At 31.6% G+C, this 17,321-nt stretch overlaps 3 protein-coding genes across 5 annotated transcripts; 2 read left to right on the top strand and 1 right to left on the bottom strand.

Annotated features, from left to right (window-relative positions):
• The first annotated feature begins 1,022 nt into the window (after positions 1-1,022).
• Positions 1,023-2,552, top strand: LOC116352086 (pre-mRNA-splicing factor 18). Its single transcript, XM_031784375.1, has 3 exons — positions 1,023-1,207; positions 1,283-1,403; positions 1,479-2,552. The coding sequence occupies exons 1-3, from the start codon at positions 1,145-1,147 to the stop codon at positions 2,312-2,314; spliced, it is 1,020 nt and encodes a 339-aa protein (XP_031640235.1). The 5' UTR covers positions 1,023-1,144; the 3' UTR covers positions 2,315-2,552.
• Positions 2,471-6,443, bottom strand: LOC116352093 (pyrroline-5-carboxylate reductase). 2 transcript variants are annotated; one of them, XM_031784385.1, is made up of 7 exons: positions 6,329-6,443; positions 3,680-3,793; positions 3,341-3,600; positions 3,077-3,269; positions 2,975-3,000; positions 2,760-2,909; positions 2,471-2,695 (listed from the first exon to the last, which is right to left on the bottom strand). In XM_031784385.1, exons 2-7 carry the CDS (start codon positions 3,759-3,761, stop codon positions 2,564-2,566), a joined length of 843 nt encoding a protein of 280 aa, XP_031640245.1. In that variant the 5' UTR covers positions 3,762-3,793; positions 6,329-6,443; the 3' UTR covers positions 2,471-2,563. The 2 variants fall into 2 exon arrangements, with proteins under 2 accessions (XP_031640245.1, XP_031640246.1); XM_031784386.1 differs by lacking the exon at positions 6,329-6,443 and adding an exon at positions 3,925-4,012.
• Positions 6,444-6,847: 404 nt separating this feature from the next.
• LOC116352097 (ubiquitin-conjugating enzyme E2 R2) lies at positions 6,848-15,900 on the top strand. Of its 2 annotated transcripts, none has more exons than XM_031784395.1 (6): positions 6,848-6,866; positions 7,806-8,269; positions 13,774-13,860; positions 14,735-14,967; positions 15,293-15,407; positions 15,491-15,900. In XM_031784395.1, the coding sequence occupies exons 2-6, from the start codon at positions 8,096-8,098 to the stop codon at positions 15,611-15,613; spliced, it is 732 nt and encodes a 243-aa protein (XP_031640255.1). In that variant the 5' UTR covers positions 6,848-6,866; positions 7,806-8,095; the 3' UTR covers positions 15,614-15,900. The 2 variants fall into 2 exon arrangements, with proteins under 2 accessions (XP_031640255.1, XP_031640254.1); XM_031784394.1 differs by having other exon boundaries at positions 7,735-8,269.
• The last annotated feature ends 1,421 nt before the right edge of the window (positions 15,901-17,321 follow it).

Genomic DNA, 17,321 nt, shown 5'->3' with positions numbered 1-17,321 from the left:
TTACACAATACGACTACAAATGAAAGAGTATGCGTCGGTATTATATCCTGGGGTATGGGAGATGTAGTTCACCCGTGGCCACAAGTGCAGGTGAAAATTTCAAATTATTACGATTGGATCTATCCAAAAGAAGTAAGTATTAAAAATACTTTATTTTTAACTATACCATACTCGTATTATCCATACGAATAAAAAATACACTCTAACCATAGTCACCAGATACCGTGCTAAAATCTCGATATATTTAATAATTCACATTGATTTCAGCAACTTCCTGTCATGCTGGAGACAAATAAAATTATTAAAGTACCAATCAATTGAACACATAGAAGCCGAGCTTCTTACTTTTGAAGATTGCTTAAGCTGTTACATATACACATGAAGAATATAGTATTATTATAGTTGTTAAAAAATTGTCAACGTAGAGAATAGTAAATTTTTTAGTTTTAACTTAAGTAAAACCGCATTTATCGGTAAAAAAAATCAATATATTCAACAAAATTAGACCTTACTTTCATTTTAAATTATGTGTTTAATAGATGTTTAAATTGATTCAAAATAGCAACAAGTAATAAATAAATTATAAACGCAAATAATATTTATAATTTTAATGCCGAGTGTAATGCAAAAAAAGGAGTAGCTAGCCCAAGGAGTCAACCATCTCGCAGAATTATTATGTTTTCTCAGTTAAGGGTTGAGTAAATAAAACTAGTAAGTTATAACTAGTCCAAATGAAAACGATATTCTCAACGTATTTCAGGCATAGTGAGACAAAAAATTTCTTATAATGCACCAAAATGTGCCATTGCTTTAAGTTGCATATTAAATTCTTGCGCTCCAAATATTTTATTACCTGAATTTTATTGTGTTTGTTTCAAGAAGTAAACAAATATTGTATGTTTTGAACGCTTATAATTTTCATGACATATTCATTTTAAATCGACCGCCATATAATACATCTGAAGTAATTGTGTAGCGCCAACTTCATGCCAGTGACAACAATGGTTCGTTTTGACATTTTGTTTCAATTCATGTGGAATATTTCGTGTTGTTGGAAAACAAACTTTGTAAATAAAAGAATAAAAAAACCGAATACATTTTGATCCAACTTCAATAATTTTTGTCATAAACACAAATTGAAAGAATGGATATTTTAAAAGCAGAAATTGAGCGAAAGCGGAAATTGCTAGAGGATAAAAATTTGGTGGTGAGTATTAAATTTATTTGTGTGCATTGAAATCGTTTTGTCTCAATATGAAAATCACATTTTTAAATTCAATAGAATTCGAAAAAGAAGTTCTTCAGACGCGGAGACTTGTTGGCACAGGAGAAAGAAACGAATTCAGCATCACATGGTAAACAGAACGATAATGCATCAACGCCTGAAAAAAGTTCCGACTCACGTAAGTAATTCATTCCTTATTTGTGTGCATAATTCGTAATTTTATTTTTTATATGCCTTTTTTCTTGTCTGACAGAAATGAAATCGAATTTAAGTCCCGAGCAGAAAGAGTTACCACGTATTGAAGTTATTCGTCGTCTGCGAGATCGAAATGAGCCAATTCGATTATTCGGTGAAAGCGATCGCAATGCATTTTTGCGATTACGACACATTGAAATTATGCAGCCCGAAGTACAGCATGGTTTTCGAAACGATTTCCAAGAAGCTATGGATGAAGTTGATCAACAATACTTAAAAGAAATGTTAGACTCATCCGAGGCGAATCATGCAAAGGATAACAAGCAACAAGAAATCGATGTGCTAGATGAATCGATAACCTATGATGAAATTCAAGAAATGGCAAAGCGTTTGGGACGCGGTAACAAAGATCATGACCACTTGGTGATTAGTACACTCCTGGAATTTTTACTTAAACTATGGAATGCACAAGTCAATTCACAGAAAGACCATACGACAAATGTAAAAATCGCCCGTGCCACCTATAACCAAACAAAAGTTTATATGAAACCATTGCTACGAAAACTCAAAACACGACAAATTCCCGACGATATTTTGGACAGTTTAACGGAAATTATAAAACATTTATTGTCACGAAATTATATTAAAGCGAGCGATGCATATTTACAAATGGCCATCGGAAATGCACCGTGGCCAATCGGTGTGACTATGGTTGGTATTCATGCTCGTACCGGTCGTGAAAAGATTTTCTCAAAAAATGTCGCTCATGTTATGAACGATGAAACACAACGCAAATACATTCAAGGACTCAAACGACTAATGACCAAATGTCAAGAATATTTCCCCACCGATCCAAGCCGATGCGTTGAATACGTGAATAAAAACAAAAACTAGATAATAATTATTATAGCCCCCATTGCATAACTTTCCAGAGACGTAATTTTCAAAATTATTTTTCATTTTTTTTTTTAAACATCCATGGTTTACAATATTCAGATCAAAAGAACAAGAAGGCATTAGAGATTTAGAGTTAGAATTGAAAGTTTTCGATTTCTTTGAATATTGTTAGTTTTATGTTTTTATTTAGAATATTTTCACATGTCAACAATAAATATTCGAGAACGACAACAGATCATAAAAGTGTTACTTTTTGAAATTTCCCAATTCTTGGTTTCTTTCAGCCGCTTTTTCGATAGCATTAATAAAGGCATTCCGGATACCAATTTTTTCGAGCTCATGCATGCCAACTATTGTGGAGCCACCCGGGCTGCATACCTATTCATGAATAAAATACGTGTTAATGTTAATCAAATTTTCCGCATAAATTCGGATCTCTTACCTCATCACGCAACACCGCCGGATGCTTTTCAGTTTGTATGACAGTTTTGGCAGAGCCCAACACAGTTTGGGCTGCAAATTGAAGTGCCATTTGACGTGGTATACCTTGTTTAACAGCACCATCTGCCATCGCTTCGATGACCGTAAACACCTTTATCGAATGGATTTGAAATTTTTTGTATTTATTTCAATTGTCAGAAAAAATCATAAACTTACATAGGCCGGTCCGCTTCCTGCCATTGCTGTTGTGGCAGAATAAGAAAATTGAATAAATTTCTTCAGTTGATTTTGTTTAAAAGAAAAAGTCATTGATTTCACCTGCAACGGCATTGATCCATTTTTCAGGTACTTGCTGAGCAATGCCCAATGAGTTCAATATTAAATGAGTTTTTTCCAGATCTTGTGTGGTTACATAACGACCGGGTGTATAAACGGTGCATCCTTCACCAACTTGCATCGGTGTATTCGGCATTGAACGAATTATTTTCAAATTGTTCATAAAACTGAAGGCCTGCAAATCATAATCAAAAAATATATTCAATTTTATGTTCACAATTTGCATAAAAAATGAAGCAGTCTTACCAATTCCAATTGATCAAGTGAAATACCGGCTAAAACGGATACAAACAGTTTGTCCTTATCACAAACAACACGATCAATGCTTCCTTCCACTTGACTTGCACATGTATGCAATAAGTGTGGCTTGACACAGATAAAAATAATGTCGCATTTCGTTACCGTAACGCCATTGTCTTCGGTAATGTTTGCACCCAAAAGACGCCATCTCTCCAAATTACTTAAATTTGGTCCGCTCACCACAACTTGGGCCGGTTTAATTATTCCTAAGTGAAACAAAAAACTAGATTTAGTTTTTCTGCGGTTTAATTTTAAACAGAATTTTCTCTTTTAAAAATCAAATACCTCGATTTATTAAACCGTAACCGATTGCAAAAGCCATATTGCCACCACCAAGGAACCCAATTCGTTCATCTAATTTGGCCATTTTCACACAAGTCGATTAAAATCTAGATCAAACTGTGTAATTAGAGTGGAAAAAAAAACGATGAGGAAAAAGGTCTCTCATAAAAACAAATAATAATAAATGATGTAAATGCCAGAGTTAATGTTCGACACATGTTAGCTTTCTAGTAGTACGATATAATTACCATATGTACTCTACACTCAATTTCTAGGATTATCTTGTTAAAACCACTTCAAAATTTTGGCATTGTATTCTTAGTGTTCTTTGATTAATGGAATTTTTTTCAGTGATGGTTTTTTCCTGTCTGAATAGCGCAACCGCTTCAATTCAGCATCTGGGCAGCAATGCTATATAGATGCTGCGAATAGCTAGCGCTATTTAGATAGGAAAAAACCATCACTGGTATTAATCAATGTCCATGATTATACTTAATTTTTTAACAAATAATTTTTGCTGTATTGTCAAAAACCTAAACGCAGTGCGCCGATCGTTTTTTATGGATACATAGACACTTCAGACGAAAGCAGAAGGCAACTTTGTCGAGACATTGAACAAGAGGTGTAATGCGCTCAATAAGCGTAATGCTTTGTTTGCCGAACTTCGTATAGACAGTGCCATCTATATATAGAATGGGATATTATTTCACAAGTTTGAGAATGAGCGCATATGTTATTCCAAAAATTGTTGAAAAATAATTTAATAAATTGTTTCATTTTTTTGTTTTGAAAGTGAAGTTAGCACAATTAGCAATAGATAATTTCTATTTAAAAAAAACATAAATTTATATGCGTTTTAATTTAACTTAAAAAGCCTCGGGTGTAGAGTGTGTAGATCTTGTAGAAATGATTTTGTTAAAATCTCCATACGTAAACTCATAAGTGTGAGTGTGACATTTGACAGATAGATACAAAACGTAATGTTATTGTTCTCTTACATACTTGTCATACACTCGTGCGAATTATTCTGTTCTGTTAAGTTCGTTTATTCCGTTCATTTATTTTATTTATATTCTTAATCTGGCAATCACATCGCAAAATTGCGTGAAAATGGCAGATTCTATTAACAGTTTTATTGATCTTGACACCGGCTGTATAAAATATCCTGATGGAGACTTTACTTTTATATTAAACTTTATTCTGTTTAGTTCGCCAAACGATAGAGTGAGGGCGTTAGTGTGACAGATTTCATATAAAAAAGCTACTGTATTAGAGATCTTCATTGAACACTACATGGCTCAATTTGACAATTCTCTTGTGCAGCAAATCCGCTTTCAGCATTATTTGAACAATTATCCTTGGCTTCTCAATAATTTTCGCAATATATTAGACCAACAGGTTCGTCAGAGAGCTTTTATTCAGCAGTATAGAGATAATATTCGGTGCCATGCTCGGCAGTATTTTGTGAACTACATTTCGAATGTAGCCAATTCAATTTTTCAATGTCTCGACAAAGTTGCCTTCTGTTTTCATCTGATGTGTCTATGTATCCATACAAAACGATCCGCACTGTGTTTAAGTTTTTGACAATACAGCAAAAATTATTTGTTAAAAAATTAAAAATTAAGTATGATCATGGACATTGATTAATACTAACGCATAAAAAACACGGTTGTCATTTAAAAAATTTATGAAATTGTCTCGCTATTGATTATTATCTTATGAAGTGGCACCTCTTACGATTTTGGAAAACAATTGAAGCGTTTCGATTATATGCAATAGTTTACTACGATCAAGTTTGTTAATAGCTGCGTACTACGTGAATGAGATCAACAATCATAATACTTTTTTTTATGCAACGTTCCGCTAAGAAACATGTTCTTCGTTCCGATTTCTTCTCTCTTTTGTTTTTTTCATTCTCCATTGGAAATTGATTTAATCATGCATCGACGAGAAAGTTACAATGGTATCGAGCTTTTTTCATAACTGGAAATTCTATTCGATTTTGGAATAATGAAACAATTGAAGCAATATTTTGTTTTGTTATTTATGTCATGTTTTGAATATTTACGCAATTTTGCCAACACACGTATTATTTTAACAAATCACTGATGAATGAGTAACAATTTGTTCGCACATGCCATTTACATTTGTAGAACAATAATGTTTAACACGTAGATTATCGCAATATATATTTTCTTTCCATATTACCGTTATTTATTAGTGATGAGCTGAATAATCTAATTTTTTTTTTTAAATAATAACAAAGTTGTAAAGACATGAAGCAATTTCAAGGGAAATTCATAAAAATGTACATTATACAATTCAAAGAAGAAGTGTAAATTATCATGTGATGAAAAAACATATGATTAACTATAAGCATATTGCCCAATTTTTTTTTGGATAAAAATCGATATGCAAATTTTGTTTGATGACGGAATCCGAATTTTGCTATATGAAATGGTCATAAGCATGTATACAAATGGATTAAAAAGCATTCCTTTAGCAATTAGAATCGAAATTTATCGTGTTAGTGTGAAAAAAAACATGAAGTAAAATACAACATTGTGCGCAATTTATTGATATCACATAAAATCGAAAATAAAACTTATTTCAAATGCAATCAAATCAAAAATTAGGCGAAATATTTACTTTTGAATGAAATCAATTTACAGATGTGTTATGTTATTGGATTTCCTTGCAAACCGCTTCTGCTCACTGCTTAGACTCTATGAGACTGTTTTAGTTGATGATCGTCATTTGATAGAAATATATGTGATTGTATTTCAACGACATGAAGTTGATTCAAATGTCATGGTCAGTTTGTTATCAAATTGAAATGTTTGTTATGCAAAAATCAAAAAAATTTCATCGCATTCAATTTTGATGAACCAAAATTGTTTTTAAAAAAAATGAAAATAGAAAAAAAATTATGGAATGCTTTAAGACTATGGTTAATTCTGTATTCAATTGAATGTCTAAAAAAAAACTTTGAAAACTTTAGTGTGAAGTTGGTTCAGTGGCAACAGAAAAACGCATCTACCTCAAACAAATACAATCACATTAGCCTTTCACATACGCACACTATAAACATTATTGAACAGCTGTTGCTGTTGAGTTGCTAATGGATTTCAGCTCAGTTTGTGGTAGACATCACACAACATTGCATACGATTTCGATGATTAGTGAGGTATTTTTTCTGTTTTTCAAAGAAAAAGGAGTATTTTCTAAGCAACTAAATCTAACATTCAGCTAAAAATCGACGAATTGAATAAAAAAACAACCAATATCTAATTTAAATAAAATAAAAATATTTTGATTCGAAATTCGTGAGGCCAGACACGTACAGTGCAGTGCACACACATAACCAACATAGACAGGGAAAGAGTGAATAAAAGAATCGAAGTAACGCAAGAGCGGTGGCAAGCGTGAGAGAAACATAAAAAAATGACAATGATTTCAAGTTCTCGCTTTATTGGCGTATTTACGTTTTAGCCAGCCGCCATTTTTATTTTTATTATGAACACTTCACATCGTGTGTGCTTTTATTATTCTCTTCATCACAATAAATAAAAACGACGAAACGAAAACGAGAAGAAACAAACATTTCTTGTGAATTTTCATATAAAATAAAAAAAAACACCATTTAATAGTACATATAGACACCGAAAGAAAATTCGAAACGATTTTCAAACAAAAAAGTTCACTGTGCTGTGTGTATTTTATTTTATATTTCGTTTCGGTAGTGCGCACTTTCCAAAAAATTAGTCGTTTCATATTTTTTGTTTAATTTATTTTTTATAAATCATTCGAACTCGATTTTTCTGCATTTCGGACTAAATCTTCTTCTTTTTTGAAGTGATTATCGCTTAAAATTTATAAAAACAATCACATGGTCGAAAAGAAAACATTTTTTCGAAATAGAAATTCATCAATAATCATTTCAAATCAAAGATTCTTATCATAATCGGGTTGTGAAGGCAACTTATTTCAATTATTTAAATAAAAAAAATTTGCTTTTTTCTACCTGGTTCTACAAAAAAAAATATTTCAAGCAGCCAGCCTATTTAACTCAGTGTATAATTTTGAGAGAATAAGAAAATTTGAAATTGTGTTTGAATTTATCCAGTTCATTGTGTTAAAAAAACAACAACATTTCGTTGATTTCACCTGCGATCAAAAGTGAATAAAACGACTGAGTAACGAAGCAACTATTCTGGCAGTAAGAAAGAGAAATTTTTTTTAAAGAAAAACCAACATAAGAAAGACAAACGAAAAGAAGAACGAAACAACAAGAAGAAGAAAAAAAAGATTCGTCGCAGCATCGTCAGTCGGATTCAATAACAGGACTTTTATAAAATACATTTAGTATTTAAATTGAGTAGATAAAAACACAAAAGAACAATTGATTATTCGAAAATGTCAACACCAAGTAGTTCAGCCGTTCGTGCACTAGCTCTAGAATATAAAAGTTTGCAAGAGGAGCCCGTCGAAGGATTTCGTGTCAAATTACTCAACGATGACAATCTCTTCGAATGGGAAGTAGCTATATTCGGTCCACCAGACACATTATATCAAGGTGGTTATTTCAAAGTAAGTATCCAAATCCATTGTTTCACCGTAGTTTTTTTTTTGTGTTACAACATAAGTTTTGTTTCACATTTTAAGTCAGAGGTCACCCAAAGCATCCAAATACATGCGTTTTGCTCTCTATCTCTCTCTCTCGCCCGTTTTTACTTGAATTTTATACGTTTTGGATGTGAGAAAAAGAGGTAAAAGCAAGCGCGCATATTTATACACGTGTTTTTTCTCAAATCATCGAAATATAATGTTCACGAATCAATTGTTAGAGTAGGATGATGATTTGTCACGATTGACGTTATGTTTTAACGATGTGTTTTTTTATACTTCATTTTTTATTTTTGTTTCTGCGGTTGTTATTGCTACCGCTGTATCTGTACGAAAGAAAGAATGAGAGCGTATTCTTTATGGAATTTCGTTTGCTTTTGTGAATGTATCTGTGCCATTTTTTATACCTCTTATTCTTACTTCAGAATATTATTGCTCTCTTCTTTCGTATTTTCCCATTACTTCGAAAGGTGGTATTGAGTGAAATGTATATACATTCTTTGGTTCGCATACAGACAAATATGAGAACATTTGGTGACCTGAAATTCATTCAAATTGCATACATAAGTAGGACGCGCAAAATAACAAACAAGGGATCATATTCGTGTGTGTCATCCATCGTTGAATCATCAACGTCATCAATGGTGATTTTTACGGCAGTTCATCAACTTCAATCACGTACTTTCCAAACACACACACACACATCCTATTCAAGCTATTGACATCCATCTTGCCTTTAATAAATAGATCAGATTTCCGTTTGTTTAACTTATATGTCTCCACCTCAAAATGCAGAAGAATCCACCAACAAACGAACTCATTTCTGACTTCTTTCAATTAATTCGATTCACATGCACTTGATTCTCTCAGAGCCTGAGAAGAAAACTAACTCGAACATATAGACTATCTCAGCTTCATCAAAAGCAATAACAGTTAAAGTGAAATAGTGAGGAGGAAAATGAGAAGCAAAAAAAAAACAACCAACAAAACATATATTTTCGATTCAAAAACGAAAATAGACTTCTTTGTTTGCATACCGTTTGCTCTGCATCGATTGATGCGCACTTTGGTTGGCTTGTTTACTAGTTAACGTGACAGAGAAATGAACAAGGGAAAAAAATCAGAGCAGTAACGTGACCGTGACTACTGCACCATCATCATCGTCATAGTATAAACAATGAATCTTGAGACTCTTTCTCACATGAAAATTCTCGACGCAAAAACATCAAGTTTGCAAGAAGAGCGAATTTATTTCGGTTTTCTCTCTCTTCATTTTCAGGGACACATTTCTTCTGACTGATTGAAAAGTGCTATAAATATTATCAATGCTTTTTTTTCTCTCTCTCCTCATATTGAATACCAATTCGTTAAAATACTGTTGAATTTCATGAAGTGTAAACAAAATGTAAACATACAAAGCAAGCGAGTGTGTTTTTCAAAAGAAAACAGGATTTTTCTATGTGAATGCAAAACACGTGATATTCAATACAAAGATTCAATGAAATAAAAGCAAACGCAGGGTTTCGCATCAATTAAAAGAATAGAATACACCTTATTTTTTTTGTTTCTATGCTGCTATAAAACAAGTACGGAATTCTATGAACGAGGTGGTAATTTTCTCATTTTTCATTAGTTCCATCCGTTGTTAAGCAGTCATTTTCAACATATCATAGTCACTAAACTCAGTTTAGTTCAATGTGCTCAGTTGTTGAAACTGTGTGTATATATCACATTGAAGCCCAGATAGAAAGAGAGCATATATGAAAGGTACTGTCGGTTGCTATGAGCGTTCATTGTCGATATCAAAAAAAAAAATTATTCTATATGCATATAGCATGCTGCAAAATTGGTGTTTACACAAAAAGCTATATGAGACTCCCTCGAAACACAAAGGAGATGCGATGCATAATATGGTTGTCACTCACTCGCAATCTTTCTCATGTGTGTGGCATGACGTTGATGTGTACGTACACATGCTCACTCTAAACATTCAACGTGTGTGTCTCAAATTGATTGAGATAGAAGCTCCCTCTCACTACTCGGGCGAACGAGAGTGGCTTTTGTATATATACAACAAATATATTCGATTCAAAGAAAATGTACAAGGTTTTTTTTGCGATGATGACCTTGTAAGTGAACGATTTGATTCTCTCTTCATTATATTTTATTATATAAACAAAATCCTTTCATATAGAGACACAAAACGAAATGTTGAATTGAACTTTTGGAGGCAGATAAACAGTGACAGTGACAACAACAATCACAATGAAACATTTACAAGAAGAGATGCTTATGCAAGTGGTCATAAACAAAGAAGAAAAAACGACCGTTCAATAGTTCGGGCTAAACTTTCGATTTAAGTCGCCAGTCGAGACGCGCGCGCACTGCAATATAGACTTGGTCAATTGTCAAATATTCAGTAAACAAAACAACGATGACTATGATAATAATGATGACTGATGATAAAAAAAGAAACGTTAGCGAATCGGTGTGGAACTGGCTCTTCAAATATCTATCTCTTGATGACGTTTTAGTTTCAAGCATTCAAATCAAAAAATGAAACAACTCGAAAAGTTGTTGAGAACAGAGAAAAAGGAGAAACTCCTTTAATTTAATTCTTGATATATCCGTATTGTGTCGTATACTTCCATTTATTCTGTCTAAATGAATCTATCCTCTGAATCTTTTTGTTCTTGTTTCATTTTAAATAATAAAATGAATATTAAAAAAACAGTGATGATGCAGAATATGTACACAAAGCACACGTAGTGAGAAGAGTTATTCATTTCAAGTAGGTTGAGCGCGATGAGAGAGCAATATTGAATCATAAGACCTTTTCAACCGTTCCGTTTCCTATTTCTGGCTTATTCATTCTGGCCAATGACACAACAAATATTCAATGAAATTTACAGTCGTTTATGCGCTGCACTATTTAATGAATAAATTTATCCAGGGAAATGCGCACATAGCTCTCATCGAGAATAAAAAAAAATAAAACCTACACCGAGAGAAACACAACCGCAATTGAGCAAAAATTTGTTTTTGCCAATCAGGCATAACCGAGATGCCAAATTTTTGGCAGGACAGTACGGCGAAGATAGAGAGAGAAGGATGCATTGAAATGAAAACAAACGAAACGAAAAAAAACTGTATCGCACATTATACAGATGTTTTCATAAACGTAATACACATATTGGAGACCTCAGATTTGTTTTCGATTCAATTTATCGTCTTCTAGTAAATGTCGTTTTGTTTGTCTCTTTCAAATGGATCTGTTTTTTTCTGTATTGTTATCGGCTTGAATATTTATGCGACACACAAACCCGTTTGCATATATCAGAAAGAATAAACACTTTTATTCATGTTAATTTTATCGAGACGATGTTTGCCTGGTCGTTGGAATAGGAAATCCATTTGTTACGATTGCCATTTATTATTATTTGTCAAGTGCTTGCTAGCAATGCAATGCAAATTATACCTCAATTTTGTATGTTCATTTTCAAATAAAATAATTTTAATGGACCCCCATTTGTTGTATGTGCGTGCTTTTTCGCTGAATACGGACAAAAATTAATGAATCTGATTTCGTTTAAATTTTCGAATTCGATTTTGTATGCGCAACTGAAATGTGACTCAATGCAAAAATTTCGTATTAGTTTTATTTATCGATTTTGTTGTACATTTCCAAACAAGACATAGCCATTCGATGAATGGTAGAAAATTGGTTTGGTGCGCACAATTTTCGCTGAGCACAAATTCTAATTTGAAGATTATGTGAAAACAAACTGTTATCAATAAGCCGATTTCACAAAACCTGCACACCTACGCCACAAACATGACAAACAAAACAAAATACACCACACATTTGCCAATCAAAATGACCAGTCACTTAATGATTCTTGTATTATGTGGCTTTCGGTTAATTTTTTTTTCAATTTATCATTTAATGACTTTTAATATAATTAATCATTTGCGAGAAGTATTTCTGCCATGGCATGAGACCTAGGGGGATATTGCGTGCATATAGTCGCAATTTATTGACAAATATTTGCGACACATTGGTTTATATTCGTATACGAATATGAAACCACTTTTTTCAAATATGCCACCAATATATTCCAATATATTATATAAGTACAAGTATTTGCTAAAGTACAAGTACTTGCCAGAGTACAAATTGTAAAAATATATATTATTGAAAAGAAAATGTTTTAATGAAAAACTGAAAAAATGGTTTTTTCTTGATTTGTATAATAAAAAAAAAAATGTTTTATTTTAGTTTTTTATTTTTTAATGTGTGTTTTATTTATTTATTTATTTATCCGTGGATTATGTACATTAAACTAATTTTGAACAATAAGTTCATTGTGCAAGAGTACTAGATTTGTACTAAAATCTAGTACCAAATATCAACGAAAATTTTATACTTGACATATATTTGAAGCGTCTCAACATGGTAAGTTTGCTTCTTTTCACATATTTTAAAAATATTTTATTTAAAACTTAGAATATTTAAAAAAATTTACTAGAATAAATGTGGTCAAAAAAGAGGTTATGTCAAGTATAAAATTTTCGTTGATATTTGGTACTAGATTTTAGTACTAGTTTTAGTACAAATCTAGTACTCTTGCACAATGAACTTATTGTTCAAAATGAGTTTGATGTACATAATCCACGGATGAATAAATAAATAAAACACACAATAAAAAATAAAAAACTAAAATAAAACATTTTTTTTAATTATACAAATTAAGAAAAAACCATTTTTTTTGGTTTTTCATTAAAACATTTTCTTTTCAATAATATTTTTACAATGAGTCGTTTAAGTAACTAGAGTAATACTCTAATAGCTAAAGTATTTTGTTGAGTATATTGGAATATATTGGTGGCATATTCGTGGCATATTCGTATATATTTGTTTATATTCTTTTTCGAAGTTGTTTCGCAATCTCCCCCTAGCATGAGACTATTGACGACAATTCGATTTGTTCTCTTCGCAATTTCGACGATTCTATTCAATTATATAACGCGGTTCGAACGTGTTTTGTTTTTAAATGTGATTCAAACACATATGTGATTGAAGACATACCATTATGATTTTGTCAGCCATGGAAAAGCCCGTATCAATGTCAAAGCTGCATTGAGTCAAACGATACGTTCTTTTTGCCAAAAAAAACATATAGCATGAAAAAACGCACCAACAATGAGATTCGTCTGTGTCAAGCTTTCAATGTTCCAATGTTTTGACATGAAATGTTAAATAAATACAATTTCAAACTTCAAAGTCAAATTGTTCAATTTGGTATGGGCTTTAATTACCAAAAAATATATTCAATTGTTTTTTTTTAATGAAAATAATTTCAATTGTTTTCAACTGAACGAGAGATGTCCGAGCAACATTCAAGCATTTTTACATGTAAATTGTTCACGAAAAATAATTAATGTTGAGTAATTTTTTTCTTTGACAGGCACAAATGAAATTTCCATTGGACTACCCGTATTCACCACCATCAATACGCTTTTTGACAAAAGTTTGGCATCCAAATGTCTATGAAGTAAGTATATTGAATGTAATTTATATGCAAGTCGTAAGAGAAAAAAAAAAGAAAGTTTCCAAATGAAAGAAGAAGAAAAAAAACAGCTTATCACACCATATGTTGAATAACCTTTTCATTTGCTTCCGATCTCTCTCTCACTCTCTTTCACTAAAAGCCGTGCAGCGGTGAATTACTTTTTTTTGTGTAATTTATACATGTATATGGCTTTTTGGAATCAAAGTAAATCGCATATAGCAACATCGTTCAGCCTATCAGGCGTCTAGACGAATATAGATTTCTAGGAACACGTTGAAATCAAATGTTTCGAACCGAAATGAGAAATAGGCATGAAACGCACACACTTTTATATATATTTATAAAATGTAGTACATTTATTCCGTATAAATTGTATAATAAACCATTGGAATTGAAATTGTACACATGAATGGAGACTGTATGTATTGCACATATATGCATAGAGGCGCCCAACTCGATTCGTTCAACCGTACGAATAATTATAAAAAAAGAGAAAAATGTTAACGAATGTTAATATCCAAAGTGTTTGCAAAAATAAAATCATGGTCAACGCGTTATACATATATGGTGACCATATACAAATATAACAAACGATACGGATATATATACGCGCTACCGCATTGTTTGTGATGTCATTATTAATTTACTGTTCCGTAGTTCGTATCAAATTGATAGATTAGATGTACTTCAAGTACTTGACAATTGATGAATTCGATTCGACGTTCAAATTTTCTGAATAAAATAAATCGGGGTTTCTTATAAAAGAGTTCAAACAAAGATTTAATATCACTTGGTCCTTTTATACATTTTTTTATATGCAATCTAACTCATTTTATTTTCTTCGATTCAATTCTAGAATGGTGATCTGTGTATCTCAATATTGCACCCACCGGTGGATGATCCACAAAGTGGTGAATTGCCATGCGAAAGATGGAATCCAACACAAAATGTTCGTACAATTTTATTGTCAGTGATTTCCCTGCTAAATGAGCCAAACACATATTCGCCTGCCAACGTTGATGCTTCGGTTATGTACCGCAGATGGCGTGATTCGCATGGCAAGGATAATGAATATCCAAATATCATAAGGTAAGTATCACAGCGATACACATATCAAATGTGACAAAAAAAAATGATGGAAGGCATTTAAATTATCCATACGTACGTCTAGCCGTCGGCAAATGGGCCATGACAGTGATAAAAACAATCATTTCAAATTTAAAGAGACGTCTAACGTTGACGCCCTTGATAACTAATTTTAATTTCACTGTCTGATGGGCTGAAATTCTTCTTTTTTCCCGTAAAATCATTGATGTGATTTGATTTGAATTATAAATGAAATTGTCCATTAATTCAAATAGACTGGTTGTGCTTACACAATGTTAATGTTGCTATTTATTTTTATGCTACACAGAAAACAAGCCCTCGCAGCTAAAGCTGAAGCTGAAAAAGAAGGCATTGTAGTTCCACTGACTTTAGAGGATTATTGTATAAAACCAAAAAGTAAGCCAAGTAATCAAGATCCACCGGTGAGTATTATTCAATCAAACAAATCCAGTATCCCGATAATTAACTGATACATTTTGCATTTCTTGTTTGTTCGCTTTCACAGTTGGACATGACTGATTTCTATGACGAAGATTATGATCTCGATACAGATGATGATGATGATGACCAAGAGTCCAATGCGTCCGAGTATGCTGATGGTGATGACAGCGGCAATGGTGAAACATAGAACACGAACCACTGAATCAAAACAACATTACAGTTGAACATATTATTATTATTATTATTATTATTAATTATTCATTTTTTTGTCTCTATATAAAGATATTTTTATTTTCTTCAAATTTTACGAACTGAATCTAAAACAACAACAACAACTAAACAGACAAAAATGATTACAAATCAAAGCAATTGTAATGTTGAAAATAATTCAAAACGGTATTAAAACCAATTCAAAATTAAATAAAAAACACGTTCAAGTCACACAACAACAACAAAAGAAAATAGAGAAATAACAACAACATTTCATTTTCAGGATCTTTAAATATTGTAAAAAACAAAAATGATGACGACAGTTGAATATATATATTTGAATAGAATTGAAATAATGACAAAAAACAAAAAATTATGAACGCCATCTGATATGAAATATGAAATGACGCGTAAATCTACTTATAAACGTGGAAATGATGAATTTCTGTTTACTAAACGGGGTGCAACAGATAAATCTCTCGAGAAATAATTGTGTAAAAAATTTGCTTTGTTTGCATTCGAATTTTATTGTATAATTCTGCTCAAATAATCACATGAAATTTTTTTTGTTCGAATGCAATATGCATAAATGTGCACCATATGCGAGAGATTCATTCAAATCACCTTTTCCCCTTTTTCAATTCTCAATTTCAAAGTATATTCTTACTGTTAATCGCAGTATAATGCCGAAGATTTTCTTATAAATTTTTGTTTTTGTTTTTTTTTTTTTCAATCATAAAAGAAAATGTTACTTTTTTTACATAGCTGCTTTTGAAACAAAATGATTCTATTGAAAGTACAATAAAAAATGTAAATTGATGTTTACTATGCAAATAACGATAATGTGTGTTCGAAATACACATGGAATAAAATTCGATATAAACTAGTGAAAAGCCAGCAAGAAAGAAAGAAAAAAAAATTAGCGTGAAGTGAGTTTTTGTTTGTTTAATCGAAGAACAAGCAAACAAAATGTATATTTTTTTTTTCAAAAAAGAAAAACAAGATGAAATTTATTTCCTTTTTATTTTTTTTAATTATTTTTTTTATTATGACACACGCTGATTTTTATTTTTTATTTTTTACGTTTTAAATAAGATTTTTTTTATAGAGTAATAATGTTCGCATGTATTTTTTATTCTTAAAAAGAAGATAGATCACCATGTATGTATCACAGAATTGAGGTTAGGTAGAGATAAAGAAAAATTTCGAGGGCGAAGTGAGAAGTGGGATTGCAATGACAACGGAAAAAATTAGTAAAGTGATATGATAATCGAACCGTTAACAATTTTAAAATAGACAGAAAATTGTATGGCGTACATATTTTCTCATAATTCCAGGTTTTTATTTATTTATGCTTTTAAATTATAACATTATTGTCTTCATTTTTCGAATGAAATTTGTATTAAAATCGCAAGATATCATTTTTATCATAAATGGAATAAAATGGAAAATATGCACCGACATGCACACACACAGACACACAGGCTCACCAAAATAATCAGCATAAGTCGAATTAATTGTGAATTTATCACCAAAACTTACACAGACAAACACAGAACAACTAATTTTTAAATGAGAAAAATGAAAAGATACAGAATGGAAAACAAAGCAGCACTGACAACTATATACACATATTTTTTAGAATAGAATACAAAAGGATACATTGCATTGTAGGTTATCAAACA

This window comes from Contarinia nasturtii, unplaced genomic scaffold (assembly GCF_009176525.2).
Source record: "Contarinia nasturtii isolate CC-2019 unplaced genomic scaffold, AAFC_CNas_1.1 Cnas_scaffold_187, whole genome shotgun sequence".
NCBI classification, from domain to species: domain Eukaryota; kingdom Metazoa; phylum Arthropoda; class Insecta; order Diptera; family Cecidomyiidae; genus Contarinia; species Contarinia nasturtii.
The sequence above is the reverse complement of the archived record's forward strand: the minus strand, read 5'-3'. Positions and strand labels throughout refer to the sequence as shown.